The following is a 26,050-nucleotide window of genomic DNA, read 5'->3' as shown; positions in this document are numbered from 1 at the left end:
CGAGTACTGGTTCTCCTCCCACTCGCGCATCGAGTGTCTTATCCAGATGTCGTCAAGTAGTGGAAAGAGGGCCTACATTTACTCTATTTTAATACTGATAATACGTTCAAAGGAATATTTTATGATGTTTACAGTCCAAAGACTGATGTATTAAGAATAATTCTTAATATTATGTGGTAAATTTAATGGCGACATATGTCAATGATATTCCAGTTTTCTTCAGGGGAAAATTCCACTGGAGCCTTATTTTCTATGAGTTAATTTGTTAGTAGTAAATTCGCAGAAATATTATCTGCATATTGTATTGAAAGTTAGTAAATGGTGTCGGTTTGTCCGAGAAGATAAAATAATCAACAAACGTAATCCGTTCCGTACATTGTGCGGCTAAAAATCTTTTGTTAACCACCCCGTTAACGTTAACCTTGTGTTAACGCCCAGCGAACGGTTGCTGCTTGATTGTCCTTCATAACATTTACATTTGCTTCTGCACATGTACCACCCGCAGGTAGGAGAAGGCAGCGTGTCGGGCACAGAGAGACAGCCCCCCCCCCCACTTCCCCACAGCCAGCGTCGGGTAAACACCTCCAACACCTGTGTCTAACCCCAAGGCCACTCTTATGTTACAAAGTAACATCGCACACGCACTAGTCATGCGTTTTTGTGGTGTGGTGGTGCGTGCTTGTGTGATGTTCATTAACACGAAGGACAAGGACAAACACGGACAGCTTGGCCTTGCTTGGTATACTACATTATTATTACCAGTGTGAGGGATTCCGGGCTGGTGGGCTGTGGTAGCTTATGGCTTTGTCTTCTTTGACTCGTGTTATTTAGTGTTCTCTCGAGAACGCCCCGGCTTCGTTTCTGGACGCTCTACCCGCCAAACACACACCGAAACTACGACGTTGGTACAATGTTCGAACAAGTTTTAACACCTAATATGTTATAACAATCAATATAACAAGTTGTAACAACGTTCTAATACGTCATAAACACGTTAAGCCAAGATGTAACAACTTTATTACAAGTTGTAAGAAACAGAAAATAGAGACAGTTACGGTTTGTGTTTCCAGGGTAGCACGCACATTTAGGCCCGTCCTAAAACTTTAAAGTTCTCCATTGTAGTTATTTCGGCTTCATAGTGAAACCCATTTAGCCAAGTCGAACTAATAACCACAAATATTTTAGAAACCGTTTGGGATTATATGTACTTTGACGGTTCTTGGTTTGTATTGTATGGATGAACTATTTCACCCGAGCTTGGCACACACATGCCTTAGTAACACAGAATACAACGTGTGTGTGTGTGGGGGGGGGGAGGGAGGGGGGGTACTAGGTACACTTCCTGGGGGCAGACCCGTCCCACTCCTCTGGCTTAGGCTTCCTGGTTAACGGACTCCAGCCCCCCCAGGGTCCTGTGGTGTAAGGAGAGGGGTAAATATGTGATTGATAGATTTTTACGGGCTCACCATAGCCCGTGCTACATGGACACTTCGTTCTAAGTAGCTAAATCTGAAACAACAACAACAACGATAGAGATTAAGCCACCCAAGATGATTTTTGGAGCGAATGTGATCTTTGGTCATGTAAATTGGGAATGGTGATGGTGGGAGTAATGGGAGTAGTGGGATTGTTGTGAAGGTTTAGTGAGGGTTGGTGATGAGGGAATTATTGGGGATGGTGAAGGTGGTAGTGAGGAGTAATGGTGGTTGATGATGGTGGGAGTGAAGAGGAGGTAGTGATAGTGAGAGTGTAGTAATCTTGGAGGCATAGTGTTTGCACTTGGACAGTACATCCCGTCCTCAGACCAACCCCAATCCATCCAGCGGTCGATCCCAATGACGCATTCATCAATTTTAACTTGATGTTCATTCAAATATGATTTTTCTCAAATATAAATTAATATTGCTATATATTAGCGTGCTGTGCATATTTAGGCATTGGTTAGGTTAGGTGTTTAGGTTCTGTTGGCGATTATTTGTAGCACGTGGGTGAAGCATTTACAGCGTTGTGGTTCGAACAAAAGTCGTCAGCGACGCATTTGTTCCGGAAGTGTTCGAACGTCATAAGAATATGTATGTAACATTCTTATATGTATGTAACATAAGAATATAGGAAACTGCAGAAGGCCTTTTGGCCCATGCGAGGCAGATCCTGTTTATAACCACCCAGTCCCACTCATATACATGTCCAACTCACGTTTGAAACAATCGAGGGACCCCGCCTCCACCACGTTACCCAGTAATTAGTTCCACAAATCAACAACCCTGTTACCGAACCAGTATTTACCCAAGTCTTTCCTAAATCTAAATTTATCCAATTTTTACCCATTGTTTCGCGTTGTCTTGAGTTGGTACTTTTAATACCCTATTAATATCCCCTCTGTTATGCCCATTTATCCACTTGTACACCTCTATCATGTTACAACTAACATCAGTAGAGTCGTGTGTAAACCGTTTTTCATTCATAAACAGGGGATTTGGCGGGAATGGAATGACTTTTGGTGCTTGTTTATAAGGACGGGCTAGATAGTAATAACCCATTCACTCACCATAAACATAAAACCCGTGAAGGTATCAACACCATTTTCAGGGTACGAGGAGGGACGGTGGCTGGGGAGGCTGGGGCACACTCAACCATGGACACTGCTAACCACGAGAACAATGGTCATGGTAATTAACATTGCTGGTGATAAGGATGGTCATGATAACCACCACCACGAAAATAATAAAATATGAGAAGATTATTATATAAAACTTCTTCGTTGTTTAGTGTGTTCCCAGGCGCAAGAGCTTGAGTGAAATATTGAAGAGTCATTTCAAGGACTCTCTGGTCTACTTTCAAGTATGCAGAGACAGTCCTTTTGTATATATAGTAAACTCATTCATGTTTTTTTTTCTTTCAGGTACGTGTAGGGAGGAGTTCCCTTGGTAAGGGAGGCAGGAGGTCGCCCCGCCCTCAGGTAAGGTGATAGTGATAGTTTATTAGGCGAAGGGGGGAGGGTTGGCCTTTGTTTTACGGGCTATTCATGCCCGTGCCACCTCTTGGGTGGCTTAATCTTTATCAATCAATCGGGTTGGCCTTCCTTACGGGCTATTCATGCCCGTGCTACTTCTTGGGTGGCTTAATCTTCATCAATCAATCGGTTGGCCTTCGTCGTCAGGTAAAGTGGGAGTAGAGGCGGCTCACTGTTGCTGCACGGCTCAAGGAAAGTAAAAACGGAAAATACAATTCCGTACGATATTAGGTTGGAAATCTGGGTGTATCAAAATGTGGTCCCGTTTAGCCCTAGACTCCTGGGATCCCTTGAGAGGTGCAGGCAGCACTGTACAGCTGCTTTATCCTCATGTTATGTTGTGTGAATAATATTTGTTGTAATAGAAGGTTTTTTGTCACCATTTATGGTGGAAACTGAGTAATCATATAATAATGGTAATAAACTGGGATTATAAATAATTGTTACCTATAATTATTATATAGATATTATAGAATGTTAATTGTGTCAGGGAGACAGACCGCCAGTCTAAATATACATGTTAGGCTTATATCAAGGTCCCACCCCCCATCAAGGTGAAACCACTGGTCAACCCCCAACCCCACAACAGGCTAACCCCCTGGGTACCTATTTACTGCTAGGTGAACAGGGACATTAGGTGATAAGACACGTGTCAAGCCATTTCTGTCTCGCCCGGGATTCGAATCCGGAATTCCCGAATTGTGAGTCGAGGACAAGCCTGACTGTACCACCGGGACGCAAACACAGGCCAGCCACTACACAAAGCTCTATACTGAATATCTCCTTATCACATCTAATCATTTAACATTGTTGACGACGGGGCTCGAGTAGGTTGTTGTGTGCCTGGGGCACAGTTATGACACTTAAGGATGATACACAGTTGCTTGGACACAGTTGTGTGCCTAAGGTGTATGTGTCACCTGTTGGTGTTGATTTAGGGGCTGTCGTGAGAGCAGAGGTGTCGTATGTGCTCCGGCGTTCCCGTGAAGGGTAAACCACAGTCTTACGGCGTTACTAACGTCGCTTGCCGGCGGAAACGTCCGCGCCTTGCGGCCAGTACACACACTGATAGGCAGAAGTTGGGGAGCCCCATGAGTCCCTCAGGAAGGCTGCACCGGCCCTCAGCCCCACGCAGAGAACACTGGGTAGTCAAACAAAGTCAAGGCAAAAACGCAGCCCGTCCTAAACTCGTACCCAAATGGGCAGAAAACGCAAAAAGCCTTCTAGTGCCCTCCGACAGAGCAGGAGCCAGCTGCCCACTGGGGCAGTTGGTGGGCACACCAGAAGCCCACCATGACCCGCCAATTCCCGGCACCTTTCGGCCTACAGTTTAGACCTATTGTCTTATGTATGACCCTCTGTCCTGCGTGACAGTGAATACTAGCATTAACCTCAATTTAATAAGACTATCAAAATCCTCAGATTAGGCAAAATTGTAATTAATTTTGTCAATAAAGATGTTAATAATAATAAGGCACCGGACACCGTCTTCCCGCCCGAAGAACCAGCCAGAAAACGTACACAATGTATCAACTTGTATCAACAATGTATCCGCATGCGATGTGTGCGCGCCAGGCCTCGTAACATTCCGGGCCGTTATGTCTGATGTGTCCTGTGTGGCAGTATATATATAAGCAACATCCTCAGTGCAATAAGACCTAATTGAATTACTCCGACTAGGCAAAATTGTTTATTAATTTTGTCAATAATAAGTTGCATATGAATACGTGATGTAAGGGAAAGACTCTTGTGAAGAGTATAATGCAGTAGAGAGACATACATAGAAACAGCAGTGTAAAATAATGAAAAACAGTCTGGAACTCTGACATTTGGAATCTCCGCCAGGACAATAGGCAGTTCTGCACATGCGCAGAGCATTGTCAGAGAAGGAAAGTGTCATCCAGACAACAGTGTAAACAGCAAAGATAATATATGTAAAAAGTATACTCAGTGCTAGAAAATATATAGAAACGGTGAGAAAATGTGACAATCCTCTGCGCATGTGCAGAACTGCCTATTGTCCTGACGGAGATTCCAAATGCAGGAGTTACAGCTCCGTCGATTAAGGCAGCGTCTGGGATGCTCTCGGACGCAGGTCCGAATCCTCGTCGCGGCCCTTGTGGATTTGTTCATAGGAGTTCCAGACTGTTTTTCATCATTTAACACTGCTGTTTCTATGTCTCTCTACTGCATTATACCCCTTCACAAGTGTGTGTATCTCCCATACAGTGACGGCAGTATAGAGACCCAACGGGTAAAATAGCGTCACGTGTTCCGACTCCCTCCCCCCCCCCCCCCAGGCGTTGTGACGTCCGCTCGTCGTCCAGGTTGAGCAGGAGTACCCGTGTCACCAGCTCCTGTGCTCACAATGATTGATTGATTGATTGATGACGATTAAGCCACGCAAGCGGTGGCCCGGCACGAATAGCCCGTGAGTGTGATGACAGGTGGCAGTGTCATCTTGCACGACTGGTAATGTCACCCAGTTTCCCGTTGTTGTTTAAGATTCAGCTACTGGGAACAAAAAGTTCCAGTAGCACGGGCTATGGTGAGCCCGTAGTGGACTTACCTGGCACAGGAGCGGGGCTGTCTCAGCATCCCGTCATTGTTGTCTTCTTATATACAACTTGGGACCTTTACATACACTGAAGTGGCATGATATAAAAATATTGGGTTCTGTCATTCTGAGAGAGAGACAGAGAGAGAGAGAGAAATGACTAAATGAGCATATATTTGACTGCAGAAGACAATTTGCATAAGACGTGAACCTTTTAACTGCATATGTATGCACATGTTTGCATATATTAGCTACAGCTGGTGGTAGTTTTTCAAAGACTTTTAGATTTTCAACTGAAATAAAGCATGTGGTATATCTTGGAAGGCGGCCAGGCCACCTCCTTCGCTCGTCCTGATACCATCGACCCATAGTTGGGCGTCAAATAACGGTGAAAGTTAATTATAGATTAAGTGCTGGTAAAGAACAATTACATGCCGCCAGTGCGAGCGGTATACTGCCAGTAAATTACTGCCAGTCATTTTTTTAAGGATACACTGAGGTGCAATTTTTTAATTATATTGTGAATACGAACGTGTGTTTTAGAAAACAAATGATGTTCACGATTGGACATAAGGTTACAGACACAGGTGTGGACAGGTTCAGCCCCAGGTGTGGACAGGTTCAGCCCCAGGCGCGGACAGGTTCAGCCCCAGGCGCGGACAGGTTCAGCCCCAGGCGCGGACAGGTTCAGCCCCAGGCGCGGACAGGTTCAGCCCCAGGCGCGGACAGGTTCAGCCCCAGGCGCGGACAGGTTCAGCCCCAGGCGCGGACAGGTTCAGCCCCAGGCGCGGACAGGTTCAGCCCCAGGCGCGGACAGGTTCAGCCCCAGGCGCGGACAGGTTCAGCCCCAGGCGCGGACAGGTTCAGCCCCAGGCGCGGACAGGTTCAGCCCCAGGCGCGGACAGGTTCAGCCCCAGGCGCGGACAGGTTCAGCCCCAGGCGCGGACAGGTTCAGCCCCAGGTTCGGACAGGTTCAGCCCCAGGTTCGGACAGGTTCAGCCCCAGGTTCGGACAGGTTCAGCCCCAGGTTCGGACAGGTTCAGCCCCAGGTTCGGACAGGTTCAGCCCCAGGTTCGGACAGGTTCAGCCCCAGGTTCGGACAGGTTCAGCCCCAGGTTCGGACAGGTTCAGCCCCAGGTTCGGACAGGTTCAGCCCCAGGTTCGGACAGGTTCAGCCCCAGGCTCGGACAGGTTCAGCTCCAGGCTCGGACAGGTTCAGCCCCAGGCTCGGACAGGTTCAGCCCCAGGCTCGGACAGGTTCAGCCCCAGGCTCGGACAGGTTCAGCCCCAGGCTCGGACAGGTTCAGCCCCAGGCTCGGACAGGTTCAGCCCCAGGACCTGTGAGGTGTGTACGCCAGCCAGGTAATCTAGCCCAAGGTCACACCAACAATTTAGAGCAGTTGGTAGCAGTTGGCAGCCTCGACAACCTTATGTCACTATGCAATTGAATGTGAAAACACATCAGAGATTATTATTAATTATTATACTATTACACATGTTCAAGAAATGTGTATTTCATTTAAGATGACTTACTGTACTAGCAGAAATCTTAGCCAAGTGCCCAAAGTTTGTTTCCTGTTGGTAGTGAATGGTCATGACTGTAAACTTTCCACCCGCGGAATGGGTATGGGGTCCACTACCACCCGAGGGATGGGTATGGGGTCCACTACCACCCGAGGGATGGGTATGGGGTCCACTACCACCCGAGGGATGGGTATGGGGGTCCACTACCACCCGCGGAATGGGTATGGGGGTCCACTACCACCCGCGGAATGGGTATGGGGTCCACTACCACCCGAGGGATGGGTATGGGGGTCCACTACCACCCGCGGAATGGGTATGGGGTCCACTACCACCCGCGGGATGGGTATGGGGGTCCACTACCACCCGCGGAATGGGTATGGGGTCCACTACCACCCGAGGGATGGGTATGGGGGTCCACTACCACCCGCGGAATGGGTATGGGGGTCCACTACCACCCGCGGGATGGGTATGGGGTCCACTACCACCCGCGGAATGGGTATGGGGTCCACTACCACCCGAGGGATGGGTATGGGGGTCCACTACCACCCGCGGAATGGGTATGGGGTCCACTACCACCCGAGGGATGGGTATGGGGGTCCACTACCACCCGCGGAATGGGTATGGGGGTCCACTACCACCCGAGGGATGGGTATGGGGGTCCACTACCACCCGAGGGATGGGTATGGGGTCCACTACCACCCGCGGAATGGGTATGGGGTCCACTACCACCCGAGGGATGGGTATGGGGGTCCACTACCACCCGCGGAATGGGTATGGGGTCCACTACCACCCGCGGGATGGGTATGGGGGTCCACTACCACCCGCGGAATGGGTATGGGGGTCCACTACCACCCGAGGGATGGGTATGGGGGTCCACTACCACCCGCGGAATGGGTATGGGGGTCCACTACCACCCGCGGGATGGGTATGGGGGTCCACTACCACCCGCGGAATATGTATGGGGTCCACTACCACCCGAGGGATGGGTATGGGGGTCCACTACCACCCGCGGAATGGGTATGGGGTCCACTACCACCCGAGGGATGGGTATGGGGGTCCACTACCACCCGCGGAATGGGTATGGGGGTCCACTACCACCCGAGGGATGGGTATGGGGGTCCACTACCACCCGAGGGATGGGTATGGGGGTCCACTACCACCCGAGGGATGGGTATGGGGGTCCACTACCACCCGAGGGATGGGTATGGGGGTCCACTACCACCCGAGGGATGGGTATGGGGGTCCACTACCACCCGAGGGATGGGTATGGGGGTCTACTACCACCCGAGGGATGGGTATGGGGGTCCACTACCACCCGAGGGATGGGTATGGGGGTCCACTACCACCCGAGGGATGGGTATGGGGGTCCACTACCACCCGAGTGATGGGTATGGGGGTCCACTACCACCCGAGGGATGGGTATGGGGGTCCACTACCACCCGAGGGATGGGTATGGGGGTCCACTACCACCCGAGGGATGGGTATGGGGGTCCACTACCACCCGAGGGATGGGTATGGGGGTCCACTACCACCCGAGGGATGGGTATGGGGGTCCACTACCACCCGAGGGATGGGTATGGGGGTCCACTACCACCCGAGGGATGGGTATGGGGGTCCACTACCACCCGAGGGATGGGTATGGGGGTCCACTACCACCCGAGGGATGGGTATGGGGGTCCACTACCACCCGAGGGATGGGTATGGGGGTCCACTACCACCCGAGGGATGGGTATGGGGGTCCACTACCACCCGAGGGATGGGTATGGGGGTCCACTACCACCCGAGGGATGGGTATGGGGGTCCACTACCACCCGAGGGATGGGTATGGGGGTCCACTACCACCCGAGGGATGGGTATGGGGGTCCACTACCACCCGAGGGATGGGTATGGGGGTCCACTACCACCCGAGGGATGGGTATGGGGGTCCACTACCAGCCGAGGGATGGGTATGGGGGTCCACTACCACCCGAGGGATGGGTATGGGGGTCCACTACCACCCGAGGGATGGGTATGGGGGTCCACTACCACCCGAGGGATGGGTATGGGGGTCCACTACCACCCGCGGGATGGGTATGGGGGTCCACTACCACCCGCGGGATGGGTATGGGGGTCCACTACCACCCGAGGGCTGGGTATGGGGGTCCACTACCACCCGAGGGCTGGGTATGGGGGTCCACTACCACCCGAGGGCTGGGTATGGGGGTCCACTACCACCCGAGGGCTGGGTATGGGGGTCCACTACCACCCGCGGGATGGGTATGGGGGTCCACTACCACCCGCGGGATGGGTATGGGGGTCCACTACCACCCGCGGGCTGGGTATGGGGGTCCACTACCACCCGCGGGCTGGGTATGGGGGTCCACTACCACCCGCGGGCTGGGTATGGGGGTCCACTACCACCCGCGGGCTGGGTATGGGGGTCCACTACCACCCGAGGGCTGGGTATGGGGGTCCACTACCACCCGAGGGCTGGGTATGGGGGTCCACTACCACCCGAGGGATGGGTATGGGGGTCCACTACCACCCGCGGGATGGGTATGGGGGTCCACTACCACCCGCGGGATGGGTATGGGGGTCCACTACCACCCGAGGGCTGGGTATGGGGGTCCACTACCACCCGAGGGCTGGGTATGGGGGTCCACTACCACCCGAGGGATGGGTATGGGGGTCCACTACCACCCGCGGGATGGGTATGGGGGTCCACTACCACCCGCGGGATGGGTATGGGGGTCCACTACCACCCGCGGGATGGGTATGGGGGTCCACTACCACCCGCGGGATGGGTATGGGGGTCCACTACCACCCGAGGGATGGGTATGGGGGTCCACTACCACCCGAGGGATGGGTATGGGGGTCCACTACCACCCGGGGTGGGTATGGGGTGCACAATATATAAAAACCATCAAATAAGGTGACGTGTCAGACCATGGCCCAGGCCTCGTGATCAACCCGTTCTCCAGACTCGCCACTCCGTCCAAAAATTCAACCTCTTTACCTAAACAGAAACGTACAAACCTAAGCAACCCGCCTAACCTATCGAGTCCGATGCAGAGGATTCGTAGATGTTGGTTACTTTATAAACCATTACTTTATATAGTTGGTTGAATTTGTAACGTTGATCATCATAATGCAAAGAACGAGACCTACTTAGTCAAGGAATTGACCGAGGTATATTTTTCTGGAGGGTCGAGGGTTGTTCTGTCTCTTGTCTATTCTTTATTTTCAACTCCTATTTCCTTTCACTTCTCTCTCTCTCTTCCTTTAATCCTGTCTTTCTTCTGTGGTTGGCAGTAATGTCATGTGACTATCCACATGTATACGCGAGTGGTTATGACAGCCACTTAGTTTGTGTCACCTGCCTGCCCCACATGTAACTGTCATGTCCCTGTCCCACATGTGCCTATCCCACATATACCCATCTGATGTATCTATCCCACATGATCCTACCTCTCGTATACCTGTCCCACATGGTAAGAGGCCCGCCACTGTGCTGGTAAGGGCGGGCGTGCAGGCGCGCGCGTCGTGCATCACCATTACTGCAGGGTGTCCGTTGTAGAGGAGGGGAAGGCGTGTGGGCCGCCATTATCCAGACATATTTCCCAGTTTGTCAACAGCGGGGAAGAACTGTGTGTTTTGGACGTGTTTGACCAAGACATTTTACCCAGTGTTTCTGGAGACTTGTCACTGTGAACACGTAAGTGTTCACTGCCAGAGGCACGTCTTGAACCCGTCCTCTCAACTAATAGTTTCTTTTTTACTTGTTGTTTAAGATTCAGGTTCTCGGAACAAAACTTCCAAGTAGCACGGGCTATGGTGAGCCCGTGATGGACTTGCGTTTTTTACATTATCGGAAAATTATGTATATGTATATATATATCATATAATCTCCGACAGCACTCGGTGGGTTAAGGGTCTGACGAGCCATCTGACCTGTGCCCTCGTGTTGAAGCTTCAGGTCTGGTCTGCGTACAAGGAAAGGTGTCTACCCATTTCAGTAGGTTATTGGGTCAAGGAGTTCGTACGCTAACATGTTGGCTATATAGCTTCTTTATTGGTGCGTTTTCCCAGGAAAGTTGGCAGGTTTCCCCTCTACTAAAAACACAGTGTTGGCCTCTGGCAGCGCGAGAGGCCATGGGGGGTTATATATGGAACTGTTCATTCAGCGGGGTTTGTGGCCCAATTACCTCCACTTCACCTTCACCAGTTAACCTAATTGAATGCTACACTGCCACCTCGACCTGTGTGGGGCTGCCGGGCGTGGAGGGCTGCGTGTGGGGCTGCCGGGCGTGGAGGGCTGCGTGTGGGGCTGCCGGGCGTGGAGGGCTGCCGGGCGTGGAGGGCTGCCGGGCGTGGAGGGCTGCCGGGCGTGGAGGGCTGCCGGGCGTGGAGGACTGCGTGTGGGGCTGCCGGGCGTGGAGGACTGCGTGTGGGGCTGCCGGGCGTGTGGGGCTGCCGGGCGTGGAGGACTGCGTGTGGGGCTGCCGGGCGTGGAGGACTGCGTGTGGGGCTGCCGGGCGTGGAGGACTGCGTGTGGGGCTGCCGGGCGTGGAGGACTGCGTGTGGGGCTGCCGGGCGTGGAGGACTGCGTGTGGGGCTGCCGGGCGTGGAGGACTGCGTGTGGGGCTGCCGGGCGTGGAGGACTGCGTGTGGGGCTGCCGGGCGTGGAGGACTGCGTGTGGGGCTGCCGGGCGTGGAGGACTGCGTGTGGGGCTGCCGGGCGTGGATGACTGCGTGTGGGGCTGCCGGGCGTGGAGGACTGCGTGTGGGGCTGCCGGGCGTGGAGGACTGCGTGTGGGGCTGCCGGGCGTGGAGGACTGCGTGTGGGGCTGCCGGGCGTGGAGGACTGCGTGTGGGGCTGCCGGGCGTGGAGGACTGCGTGTGGGGCTGCCGGGCGTGGAGGACTGCGTGTGGGGCTGCCGGGCGTGGAGGACTGCGTGTGGGGCTGCCGGGCGTGGAGGACTGCGTGTGGGGCTGCCGGGCGTGGAGGACTGCGTGTGGGGCTGCCGGGCGTGGAGGACTGCGTGTGGGGCTGCCGGGCGTGGAGGGCTGCGTGTGGGGCTACCAGGCGTGGAGGGCTGCGTGTGGGGCTACCAGGCGTGGAGGGCTGCGTGTGGGGCTGCCGGGCGTGGAGGGCTGCGCGTGGGGCTGCCGGGCGTGGAGGGCTGGATGGTTACCAAGCGCCACAAGAGAGAAGCCACTACCTGCAACAAACCCACAACGCAGCCAAGGCAATATATGAAGTTAATTGTAAGACCAAACAAAAATAAAGAAAAAATGTCCTAATTGCGGTACCAAAATGAATTAAAAAAATAAAAATCGAGAGACACCTTTGCACAGTAGAATAACAACATACTGGAGGGAAAGACACGGAAGGAAATGGAGAATAGAACCAGTGAAGAGTAGAGGCGCCATAGGCACAATCAGAGTTCACTGTCTGAACATTTGAAGTCCACAGCTGTTCGACACTCTTCCAGCATGCATTAGAAATATTGCTAGAACAAAGGTGGATGTATTCAAGAGGCGGATTAGAAAAGTTCTTGCAAGAAGTAGCGGACCAACCGGGCCTGTTGGCCGCTACAAGCAACTGCCTGTTGGACCAAGTCATCACAAGTTGAGCCAAAATGTAATGTACTTAAATAGCAACTTTAGGGGTTCTAGTCGTAATGTAATGTACTTAATGTCCTCCAAACTGGTGTCCCAATCAGAACGAAACACAATATCTGAATATCACAAAGACTGAAAATGTGAATCAAAATGTCTCATTCCGTGGTCAGAATGCCGTGACCCACCGACACAAGTCGGCGGGAAACAGTTACAGTAGACACTAAAAGATCAAGCACATGAACGACAGTTACCAACGGCCCCAATCTTCATCCCCACACCACCCATTTTACCCCAGCCATCGTGTGGGGGCCCTACACTAGGAACTGACCCCTCCCCCTAATCTCCACCCCAGCACCATCCGGCCCTATAGAGCCCCAAGCATGTGCACATCCCTCACCGCCTGCACCATGGTGGCCCAAGGGATCCACAGGCTCCTTACGCAACACCATCCTCACCGAATCGCTCTAGAAGTGGCCGCCATCAACCACCACTACCCCCCCCCCCGCCCCCCCCCCCCCCCCCCCCCCCCCCCCCCCCCCCCCCCCCCCCCCCCCCCCCCGCCCAACCGGTTCCCCTCACCACCACACATCCGACCAAGAGCTGGCTCCACAGCGCCATCGCCGCCACCCCCGACCACAGATGGCACCAACAACCTATTACGACCTTCCGTAGCTACCAAGGTGAACGCGTCCTCTATGACGTCACCACAACCAACTTCAGCCTTCATCTCCCGACGCTCCGGCGTGCCTTAGGCCCGAGCACCAGGTACTTGGCCCTCTCCTAGACTGGGGGGTCCAGGACGTCATCCACCACCTCACCCACCGGAGGCGCGACCTTCACATCCACCACCCCCACCTGGTGCACCATGAAGCCACAACCTCCGGGAGGGTGAACCATGGACCAGCACACTACCCTCACGGCTCGCCTCTGCTCCTGCTCGCACCGCACGCCGGGTACCGCGGGCTCCGCTCCCCTCCACACTCCGTCGCTCCCAGAACGTAAGCCAGCAACAGCATGCACTTGAGGCTCCTCACCACTAGGGCCACCACCTGGCTGTCACACCGAAGGGAAGTCCGTTTCTCTGAAGATATTCACCCGGCCAGTCAGGTCAACAGTATACCCGGCAGCAAAATGGCCAACACCCACATTCATATAACAGGTCCTGGGCTTGTTGAGACGAATACCTTCCACTGTACCCTACCGACCCAGGGCACGAAGGATGAGGCATCCAGTATTTCAAATGTCGAACGAAGAGAGACTCATGTTATCTTGAGATGATTTCGGGGCTTAGCGTCCCCGCGGCCCGGTCCTCGACCACGCTTTTTTTTTTTTACACACCCCCAGGAAACACCCCGTAGTAGCTGTCAAACTACCAGGTATCTATTTATTGCTAGGTGAACAGAGGCATTAGGGTGAAAGAAACTGCCCATTTTTTTCCGCCTCTAGCGAGGATCGAACCAGGAAACTTAGGATTATGAAACCCGAACGCTGTCCAATCAGCTGCCAGGCCCCTCCTGATGTCGACAACACATTCACGGCTTTTCTGCAGCTGCGTCACCTTTTCCATGTAACGCACCATGTCCTCCTGGAAGGACGTAACAGAAGCAGACGTCATCACAGTACGGTCCTCTCGAAGCACCTAAAAACCAACCAGGTTCTCACCCTTTACTTCCAAAACGTGGAAGATCGTAACACACAAGCTTCTATAATCCACCTTGCATGAGAGCCACAGACCAGCCGGCGCGGACCGTAGCAGCGGGGGCGAGGATGACCCCATACTGACAGCAGGGCTACACCAGCAGCATACCAGGCAGGGAGAACCAGCAGTTCACCACAGACGAACAAGGCACCGGAGGAGTCGGACGCACGTCCACCCCGGTCTGTGATTGACTACAATGCTCTTCATCTCACACTGTATACAGACAGAGCTAAAGTCTCTTGAAACCTTGCAAAATGAAGCTATGCGTCTGATCCCTGGGGCTCTAAAGTCCACGAGAATAGTTAATATGAGAGCAGAGTTAAAATTACCTACCATAAGTGAGAGAATTTTGTCGATTAGCACAGTTTTCGGCGTGAAGGCATTGAGTAGATCTCGGCAACACATGAAGTTTCAAGCTAAACTTTCTAATGCTGCACTCACCTGAGGTCTATGGAAGAAGAGCGAAATCTGATTATGTATTTTGGTTCTACAAGGTAGCCAACTCCATCAAAATATTAAATATGTACCCAACTCAATTACTGATTAATCAACCAATTACTCCGTGGGATAACTGTAAATGCACCCAAGAAATATAGTGTGCACTCTACATTATTAAAACAGTTAACACTGAAAAGCATCACTGAGAGTACTCGGGGTATGGGTAACGATGTGTATCAGTGCTATACCGACGGCTCTGTAGAAGAAGGTGGACGATGTACTAGATGCGCATGTAATATATTTGAACAGTCTTCTCTCGTACATACAGCAATGAAGCGCGTCAATGACTGGACAGATACAACTCAAACCGAACTTGCAGGCATATACCTTGCCACTGAATGTTTAAAAGACAAAGGCAGTGGACTTGTATACTGTGACTCGCAGAGTGCACTCCTGGCATTAAACGCACATAGTAGTAACACCCAGAAAATAGTCAGTGATATTCGAATGAATGTTTTAGGTGCCAAAGAAAACAGATTTGAAATTAAATTCCTATGGATACCATCACATGTTGGCATCTCAAGGCATGACACTGTTGATATGCTTGCAAAGACAGCCTGTAGAAAACCAGTGGTAGAAATTGATATGGGTGTTTCATTAGCAGTGACAAAGAGAATGCTTAAACAAATATCTAATTAAAACCTCACCGACCTAACTAATTCACAAAGACCTGAAAGTTGTATCATTAAATATTATGATAGATATCGTAAGGAGATATTCACGTATGGGACTAATAGAACAAGAACCCGGCAATGTGATGTTATAGTGGCCAGAATACGCCTGGGATATAGACGTATCTGGCAGCTGTCTCAAAACCCAAATGTCGAGTACACAATGTGTCAACTTTGTGAAAGAGAAAACATGCACTCTCTTGAACATTATATTGTAGAATGTCCCATACTGACTGACTTTCGTCCTCCTGGGCTAAGGTATGCTGAACTGTGTAATTACTATGAGTACTGGAATACTTGATATATTGGACTTGTACCCAAGATTGACCATGCAATATATCAATCATACAATGTATATATATGATGTAATTATATACCCTGAGCTTGTAAAAGCACCTTAATCACCTTCAGTGATTAAGTGCTTACTTGCACACTAGTTTCTCTATCAGCTATCTCACCCTGTCAGAGTAAAAGACAAATGTATGTGAATGCATGTGTGTATATATGTATATGTACATATGTGTGTGTATGTATGTGTATAAAGTATATGTGGAAGCTGATCAGAATTACATTTTACCTTTGTAAATGCACATTAATGACACTATGTAAAAGACACATCGAACACTTTATGTAGGGCATACGTAAATTTGTGTATCTATGTATTTACGTATGTAGGTTAGCTTAGCATTTTAAAAGCAAATCTCTAACCCTGTCCATGAAGGACAGAAGAAAATGTATATATGCTGGTTAGCATTGTAAATGTGTGGCCACGTCTGTGGTAGAAAATAATAATAATAATAATAAAACCCTCCCGTGTCCAGCCATGGTCCGGTTATCTGTGGGTAGTTATCCGTATTTTAAGGTACTGCGTATGCTTGTGTCTATACCAATTGTTATCTTTGTTACATGTGAAATATATGTACACTTATGAATACAAATTAGTCAATCACTACCCAGTATTGGGTAGTAGATATCGCAAGAGGAATTGCTTGTATAGCTGATACTTCTTAGACTACGTAACCCCAGGGAAGCCGAGCGGACAGCACGCTGGACTTACGATCCTGTGGTCCTGGGTTCGATCCCAGGCGCCGGCGAGAAACAATGGGCAGAGTTTCTTTCACCCTATGCCCCTGTTACCTAGCAGTAAAATAGGTACCTGGGTGTTAGTCACCTGTCACGGGCTGCTTCCTAGGGGTGGAGGCCTGGTCGAGGACCGGGCCGCGGGGACACTAAAGCCCCGAAATCATCTCAAGATAACCTCAAGATAACCAAGATAACCCACTCTCTCTACCTCCCTCTCCTTGCTCTCCGTCAGCTCGAGGGGATCCAGTAGCCACCAGTCTCCATTAATATTCTCCACATCGTACCCCAGCTGATGCTTATATTGTGTTGTCTCGTTGTCACTTGACCGGCTGTTGGCATGGCTTTTGGTCTGGTCTTGTTAGTTGGATAGTTATAACGACCGCCACACCAGCTTACTAGCAGGCCAGCAGGTATACTCAAATAGTGAACATAGTTCAACGCCAAAGTAAACTCTGTATACACAGCGTTAAGTTCGTACACGTCTTTGTGTATATATTCTGTGACGGGATGGCGCTGGACCTGACTCGACGGGTTTACGAAACAGCATACTTACGTCTCGTATGTATGTATGCCATGGTGGGCCAGTCATCAGGTATTCCATACAGGATTTCATCACTTTTTTGTATTAATTTAGTTATTTGAATTTGTTAATGCAAGTACTGTTGAGGCGGTCAAGGGACGTAGTTTTTCAGGCTCCAGTTGAGACCAAGTTAAAACTCTGGAATGACTGGCACCGACGATCAGGTACAGTAAACTCCTCCATGTTTATTTGGCTCACTTGGAGGAGTTCATGAGGTTCATGTGGTGTCGCCTCGCAGCCCGCCAAGTGGCGAGGCGACAGGCAACTTCGCCACCGCTCTTGTCGCCAGTGTCTCGGTGCGCTGCGATGCTCCTTCACATTTTATGTTGGAAAACAAGGTTAAGTTAATTTAACCCGACTACAGGTAATGCAAGGGTGAGCCTGGTAAACAGTGACTCTTACCAAGCAATTTAAGCTGAAAATTACCTCCCTCCATCCCTTACTTAAGAAAAAGGAGGCTATTGTCGTATTATTGCCACTATGGAACCTATTATTAGGTTGTAATTGTGTAGGAAGAGTTTGTTGATACAGTGGGTTAAAGTGTTTGTGGTAGAGTGTAATATGTGGCAGTGTGTGTGTCCGAGGTAAATGATGTATTATTACGCATATTATGTATACCAGTGTGGAGGGTTGTGTTGCATTATTACGTGATCATATACATTAGTTCCCGAGCCCAGCGTGGTGCTGCCATGCCCATCCCTGCCTCCAGAACCCTCTCTGCTACACTACTAAGGACGGAAAGTACAAAATATGGACAGCTTCTCCCCCGAGTCAACCTACCCTGGCTTTGCGCCCTGGGGCCAGATTTACGAAAGTACTTACGCAAGCACTTACGAACGTGTACATCTTTCCTCAATCTTTGACGGCTTTGGTTACATTTATTAAACAGTTTACAAGCATGAAAATTTCCCATTCAATTGTTGTTATTGTTATAAACAGCCTCCTGGTGCTTCAGAGCTCATTAACTGTTTAATAATTGTAAACAAAGCCGCGAAAGATTGAGAAAAGATTTACAGGTTCGTAAGTGCTTGCGTAAGTACTTTCGTGAATCTGGCCCCTGGTGAGGCCACTCCAGACCGACAACCAGAGCGCAACTCCATAGTCTGAGACTGATGGATGCCTACTACCACCTACCTGTTTCCAATAAAGTTCGCGTTACGTACTACTGGAGTTCTACAGGCAAAACAATGTGAAACAAAGTAGCCATCAACCTGTCCTAGGCAACGATAGGCCTAGGATACACAATTCTAGGCCTAATTTAGTGCATAGATGTGCAGTACTAGACATGAGACAGCTTCTTTCTCGGGCACTACAAAATCCATAGTACAATACGTGGACTTTTTTGTGGCACAAGAGTTCATATTTTGTACATCCCTCGCTACAAGCTGTGCTTACATTGTGGATGACGGGCCGGCCTTGTCATCTGTGTTCCAGCTGACACTGTTGTTACATTACCATATATACTCTAGCTGACACTGGTGTTACATTACCATATATACCCGAGCTGACACTGGTGTTACATTACCATATATACCCGAGCTGACACTGGTGTTACATTACCATATATACCCGAGCTGACACTGGTGTTACATTACCATATATACCCGAGCTGACACTGGTGTTACATTACCATATATACTCTAACTGACACTGGTGTTCCTAATATATATCCGAGCTGAGAATAGTGTTGATTATGCACATGTATTATGTATAACAGAGTTGCGAAAATTTTTACATATTAAAATGTGTGTGATGCATTTGAAGAGAATTATTGTACATGTAACTGTACTTGCAGAAGATTATCTGTGTAAGGAATGTTGTTACATCTGCTACTAACATACTTCTTCGTACGTTTATGGTCTGTTAACATAAAGGTGTGTGTGTGTGTGTGTGGGTGTGGGTGTGTGTGGGAAAATATATATATATATATATATATATATATAATATGCAAACAAGCTTGAATGGTCCCCCAAGCATATATGCGAATGAAAACTCCACATCCCAGAAGTGACTCGAACCCGGACCGCCAGGAGCACAGTGCAACTGGTGTACACGGTGCCTTTAACCACTCGACCATCAGTGACCGTACAAAATGTGGTGATAACCACCACCCTGACGGCACTTTGATGGTACGGTCACTGATGGTAGAGTGGTTTAAGGCACCGTATACACCAGTTGCAATGTGCGCCTGGTGGTCCGGGTTCGAGTCACTTCTGGGGTGTGGAGTTATCATTCATTCATTATATAAATAAATAAATATATATATATATATATATATATATATATATATATATATATATATATATATATAAAAAATATATATAATATAATAAATTAAAGAGAGAGGGGAGGCAGATAGATCCGGGTACAGCCGGGGTACCTTCCCCCCCCCCCCCCCAGTGTTTTATATATATTAAAACAGGTATTTTTGTGAGTGAGAGTAAATGTAGTGCAGGTGGCCGGTGACTGGAGTGTGCATGTGTCTGTGCCTGGCATGCAGCCACTAGCAACATCCTGCTGCTCGGGCAACCCATGATGACCGTGAGGCCAAGGTTCCCCCACTGCCCCAACACACATACTCCCACATTGCCCTCTTAGCTCTGCTTCTCAATGGCGCCACCAGTGCAAAAAAAGTGTTACTAGCTCTGTTGACCAGACCACACACTCTAGAAGGTGAAGGGACGACGACGTTTCGACTAAAGAATGGTCCAGGACGGACCGAAACGTCGTCGTCCCTTCACCTTCTCGTGTGTAGTCTGGTCAACGTTCTTCAGCCACGTTGTGACTCCTCGCCTGTTACTATCTCTCATTATAATTGTAAGGTTTGCAAATTAATTGAAATTGTAAATGTAAAAATACCCGTTGAGGTCTGATTAAGACCTTTCGTGTCCTCTTTAGTCGTTTTTTTTGCGCTACCGCTCGCTGAGTGGTTACCTTGTGATGATTTCGGGGCTCAACGTCCCAGCGGCCTGGTCTCTGATCAGGCCTCCTGGTTGCTGGACTGGTCAACCAGGCTGTTGGACGCGGCTGCTCGCAGCCTGACGTATGAATCACAGCCTGCTTGATCATGTGTATAAAGCGGGTGAGTTTGGAGTGTACAATAAACTAGGTAGCAACAAAATATCCGTGGGTCTCTTCTGGTCCCTTTCATTGATGGCACACCTTCACCTGTTCTTTATTTACATTGTGGTTGTGGGGATCAACTTCTACAATTATATATATAAAGTGGATTGATTTTCTTTGGTTTCTTGCATAAATGTCAGTAAATATAATCTCTGCTAACCTAAATTAGAATACCGTGATGTATCAATGAGAATTTTGGCGTCCTGTGTAATGCATCGACCAATCGTATTGCCCCTGAATTTTCTCATGACCCGTCTATATATAATTATACAATTATAGACTCGTCTATAATTGTGTCCATGTATTTTGATTGCGTGTCAATGCTTGCAAATGCGGAAGTACAAATGAAGTTTTAAATGCGTATTAGTTTTTGTGTTGGAATATCACCCGGGGGCCGTCCCTGTGCTGACTTGATGCGTGCATTCAGCCTCACTCTTCTGTACCTTCTGGACCAGTTAGGTTGTTCAGAGATACACGTGACTCGTCCTGTAACTACAGAGTGAATTGCTTTATGTATTCGTTCATTCACTCGCTATCATTGCATCATACGCCACTTTTATTGGCTCATCATTTCGGATTAAAAAAACGAGGGAAAAATATTGAAAGTTCGTACACAATAACATAGAAAACGAGGCGCTGTGACATGGGGCGCGCCAGGCCGCTTGTCCCACACTGTGACAACCTGCGAATAATACATTGTATTTTGATGCCAAAATCACCAGCGGACAAAATATGTTGTACTATAAATCATAGCGGCCCGTAGACATACATGTTTTCGATGCGTGGGTCCTCGGTCATATTAGGTTAGGTTATCTTGAGGTTATCTTGAGATGATTTCGGGGCTTAGCGTCCCCGCGGCCCGGTCCTCGACCAGGCCTCCTTTTTGTTACACACCCCCAGGAAGCAGCCGGTAGCAGCTGTCTAACTACCAGGTACCTATTTACTGCTAGGTGAACAGGTGCATCAGGGTGAAAGAAACTTTTTGCCCATTTGTCTCCACCGGAGATCGAACCCGGAACCTCAGGACTACGAATATGAAGCGCTGTCCACTCGGCTGTCAGGCGCTACTTGAATACGCTTGTATTCGGTGTGGATTGGGGCAGCGAGGCGGAGAGCCACAGCAATTCGGAGGGCCTGCAGTGTGAGATGAGTGCCAGTTGCTGACATTGTGATTGCCAATAGGAAGTCACCTGCATGGGGAGCTGCTACAGCCCTAAGCAGGGCAGTGTCATGTGGTGTTGTCGCAGCTTGTAGGTATGTCGCAGCTTTATGGTCGACAATGGGGCCATTCCAGCTGGATTGCTTGTGAGCTTCAGGTGGTGGTGGTTGGGGTGTTGGTCCTGCAAAAAGAGTCCCATTTGGTGGTGCAGACGGTAAAGCTGGGATCTTGTACCCCTCCCTGGTGACATAAGTAATCAGGTAGGATTTCCCTCACCAGGCTGTCAGATGCCACTGATGAGGACAGGAACGCTGGTCCAGGAATTTGTGTTGCTGTGCAAACGCCGAGGCCCCCCGAGTCTGACAGGAAAGGAGCCTTGTTTACTCAGCGAGTCGCTGAGAGGCCTTTTTTTTTACATTGATTTCAGCAGTCTGTCGTACTCTTCTAATTTAATATATATTATATTAGTGTGCGTATGTATTAAAAAAAGAATGAAACAAAAATTCCGAACGTTTTCTTGTTTCAACAAATTATCAATATGTTGATTGTGTGTTGAAACAAGAAAACATTTGAACTTTCATCTTCATTCTTACTTTGTGGATACTTACGCATAACCAAATCGCATATTTTTTGCGATTATATATAATAATATATTATACCTGGTTGATACCTGGTTGATGGGGTTCTGGGAGTTCTTCTACTCCCCAAGCCCGGCCCGAGGCCAGGCTCGACTTGTGAGAGTTTGGTATATTGTATATTGTATAGAGTATATTGTAATATATATATAATATAATATATATTAGTGTTATGAGGAGACGAGGATGTTCTTGCCAGAAGTCATGTGGACACGGGTTGGCTATATTTAGCATTTGGCAAAGAGGCGAAATAGTGAGAGTGAGGTAATAATAGAGGAAAAGAGCAAGCATTTGGACTGATAGAACGTGAAAAAGAGTGATTAGACAGAGAGAGGTGACCAGCTTGTGGTGAGGAGCCTACAGTGAGGGAGCGTAGCCTAGAGAGCCATAATTATAGTGAGGAAGCTACAGTAGAGTGACGGGGGACCTCGGCCTAGCACCCTAACTGGGCGGGACGGTGACGTTGGCCAAGGTCATGACGTCAAGGGCACGTTGCCGCTGCCAAATGGTGGGATCTGCTCATGCGGGTTTGTACCGGTTATCCCCCCTCCCCTTACCCCCCTGCTACCGTGGCGGCGGCTGCTACTGTTACTGCTACAGTGGCTGTGGAACCCTCCCCCCCCTCTCCCCCCACCGTGGCGGCGGCTGCTACTGTTACTGCTACAGTGGCTGTGGAACATGCAGCTGTGGCAGCAGCTTCCACCCTGGTAGATGCTATCACGTGATAAAATCTTCAAAATGTCCAACTACTGAGCCATCTGGCGGTAATATCTGGCCAACAGTTTAGTGAGAAGGATGTAAAAATACGATAGCGGCACCTTTAAGATATGTACTCACCTAGTTGTGCTTGAGGGGGTTGAACTTTGGGTCTTTGGTAATAGCCAGAGGCGGGACCTCTTTGGTCCCGCCTCTCGACTGTCAATCAACTGATGTACAGGTTCCTGAGCCTACTGGGCTCTATCATATCTACGTTTGAAACTGTGTATGGAGTCAGCCTCCACCACATCACTGCCTAATGCATTTCACCTGTTAACTACTCTGACACTGAAAAAGTTCTTTCTAACGTCCCTGTGGCTCATTTGGGCACTCAGTTTCTACCTGTGTCCCCTTGTTCGCGTACCACTCTTGTTAAACGGTTTACCTTTATCTACCCTATCAATTCCTTTTGAGAATTTTGTAGATAATGATCATGTCTCCCTTAAATCTTCTGTCTTCCAGTGTCGTGAGGTTCAGTTCCAGTAATCTTTCCTGATAGCTCATTCCACTCAGCTCGGGGACTAGCTTGGTGGTATACCTTTGAACCTTTTCTAACTTCGTTTTGTGTTTGACTAGATGTGGACTCCACACTGGAGCTGCATATTCCAGTATTAGTCTGACATAGGTGGTATACAAGGTTCTGAATTTTATCTTACACAAGTTTCTGAAGGCAGTTCTTATGGTCATCAGTCGCTGATGTTCTTTTGATGTGGGCTTCAGGGGACAGTTCTGGTGGGATATCAACCCCCAGATCTTTCTCTCGTTTTGACTGTTAAAGGATTTTCTCTCCTAGCTGGTACCTTGAGTTTGGCCTCCTGCTCCCTATGCCTATCCTCATCACTTTGCACTTGCTCGAGTTAAACTCTAGTAGCCATTTGTTGGACCATTCCTTCAGTATGTCTAGGTCATCTTGTAGCCTCTTTGCTGTCCTCCTGTCTTAATCCTTCTCATAATTTTAGCATCATCAGCAAACACTGAGAGAAATGAGTCTGACTCCTTTGATGGCATCACGACAGTCTGAGGTCTCATCCCTCACAGTAACTCTCTGCTTTCTGTTGCTTAGGTACTCCCTTATCCACTGGAACACCCTACCACTTACTCCAGCCTGTTTTTCCAACTTATGCAAAAGTCTCTTATGGGGTACTGTGTCAAAAGCTTTCTGACAGTCCAAGAAAATGCAGTCTGCCATTCTTCTCTTTCTTGCTTAATGCTTGTTGCTTGGTCATAGAATTCTATTAAACCTGTAAGACACAACTTCCCAAAACCCATGCTGGTGACGTGTTACAAAGTCCATTCTCTCCAGATGTATTCCTAGTTGTGTTTGCGGGGGTTGAGGTTTGCTCTTTCGGCCCGCCTCTCAACTGTCAATCAACGGTAGATGTGCTACCAGGCTTTATCTAACTATCTTCTCCCTCACCTTGCATGGTATACACGTTAAGGACACCGGCATGTAGTTTAGGGCCTCCTGCCTATCTCACTGTTTTGTAGATTGGGACTACGTTAGCCGTCTTCCAACTCTCTGGTAGGTCTCACGTTTCCAGTGACTTGTTACTGGCGACGTCTTATGACGTGTGACGTGTTGGTACACCGAGGAGCCCTCAACCTCTGTAAAAAGAGACGTATGTTTCATTATAATTTTATTTATTTTGTAACGTAATTATATATCGTTCTTATTTTGTTCTCTCTCTCTCTCTCTCTCTCTCTCTCTCTCTCTCTCTCTCTCTCTCTCTCTCTCTCTCTCTCTCTCTCTCTCTCTCTCTCTCTCTCTCTGTGTATATATATATATATATATTATATTTATTATATAGATAATAATAAAAATAATCACACCCCAGAAGGATTCGAATCCAGACAGCCAGGAGCACTATGCACATGGCGTACCCGGTTCCTTAACCACTCGACCAACCGTGACTGTTCAAAAGACATTAGTAGCTGAGGCTATATCCCCAACGTCTTGGGGACCATTCAATGGTCCCCAAGACATTCAAACTGAAATCGTTCGAATACTTCCGGAACAAGTGCTTCACTGACGAATTTTGTTCGAACCACAACGCTGTAAATGCTTCACTCACGTACTACAAATACAAATAATCGCCAACAGAACCTAAACACCTAACCTAACCTAGGCCTATATATGCACAATATATGCTAATAAAATATTGATTTATGTTTGAGAAAATTCCCGTTTTGAATGAACAGCATGTAAAAATTTATGAATTCGTCTGTGGGGTCGACCGCTGGATGTAAAGGACTTGAGTCGAGGACGGGTTGACGGCTCGTACGGGAGGTGAGGTGTGGGAGGGAAGTGCTGCACCCACCCAATATTCCAATTACCCAGTCGACCTGCCAGCCAGCAGACCAGCCAGTTTGTCGGGTAACAAGGTGGCCAGCCAGCCAGTTTGTCAGGTAACAAGGTGGCCAGCCAGCCAGTTTGTCGGGTAACAAGGTGGCCAGCCAGCCAGTTTGTCGGGTAACAAGTTGGCCAGCCAGCCAGTTTGTCAGGTAACAAGGTGGCCAGCCAGCCAGCCAGTTTGTCGGGTAACAAGGTGGCCAGCCAGCCAGTTTGTCGGGTAACAACGTGCCCAGCCAGCCAGTTTGTCGGGTAACAAGGTGGCCAGCCAGCCAGTTTGTCGGGTAACAAGGTGGCCAGCCAGCCAGTTTGTCGGGTAACAAGGTGGCCAGCCAGCCAGTTTGTCGGGTAACAAGGTGGCCAGCCAGCCAGTTTGTCGGGTAACAAGGTGGCCAGCCAGCCAGTTTGTCGGGTAACAAGGTGGCCAGCCAGCCAGTTTGTCGGGTAACAAGGTGGCCAGCCAGCCAGTTTGTCGGGTAACAAGGTGGCCAGCCAGCCAGTTTGTCGGGTAACAAGGTGGCCAGCCAGCCAGTTTGTCGGGTAACAAGGTGGCCAGCCAGCCAGTTTGTCGGGTAACAAGGTGGCCAGCCAGCCAGTTTGTCAGGTAACAAGGTGGCCAGCCAGCAAGTCAGTCAACTAGCCAGCCAGTCGACCATCCAGCCAGGATGCTAGCCAACCAGTCGACCATCCAGCCAGGATGCTAGCCAACCAGTCGACCATCCAGCCAGGATGCTAGCCAACCAGTCGACCAGCCAGCCAGCATGGCAGCCAACCAGTCGACCAGCCAGCCAGCATGGC

At 49.5% G+C, this 26,050-nt stretch overlaps 2 protein-coding genes across 2 annotated transcripts in view; both read left to right on the top strand.

Moving 5' to 3' along the window:
- LOC123759307 (uncharacterized) overlaps positions 1 to 26,050 on the top strand; it is a gene marked incomplete at its 3' end in the record, with an annotated part of 233,911 nt that overhangs the window by 76,502 nt on the left and 131,359 nt on the right.
- On the top strand, positions 11,226 to 12,377 carry LOC123759509 (collagen alpha-2(IV) chain-like). Its single transcript, XM_045744619.2, has one exon. It carries the CDS (start codon positions 11,226 to 11,228, stop codon positions 12,375 to 12,377), a length of 1,152 nt encoding a protein of 383 aa, XP_045600575.2.

Source organism: Procambarus clarkii, chromosome 32, assembly GCF_040958095.1.
Source record: "Procambarus clarkii isolate CNS0578487 chromosome 32, FALCON_Pclarkii_2.0, whole genome shotgun sequence".
Lineage (NCBI taxonomy): Eukaryota > Metazoa > Arthropoda > Malacostraca > Decapoda > Cambaridae > Procambarus > Procambarus clarkii.
The sequence above is the reverse complement of the archived record's forward strand: the minus strand, read 5'-3'. Positions and strand labels throughout refer to the sequence as shown.

What these genes read in the sequence shown, in the direction of transcription:
- LOC123759509 (XM_045744619.2), top strand. Translation starts at nt 11,226, where the DNA reads ATGGGGGGTTATATATGGAACTGTTCATTCAGCGGGGTTTGTGGCCCA.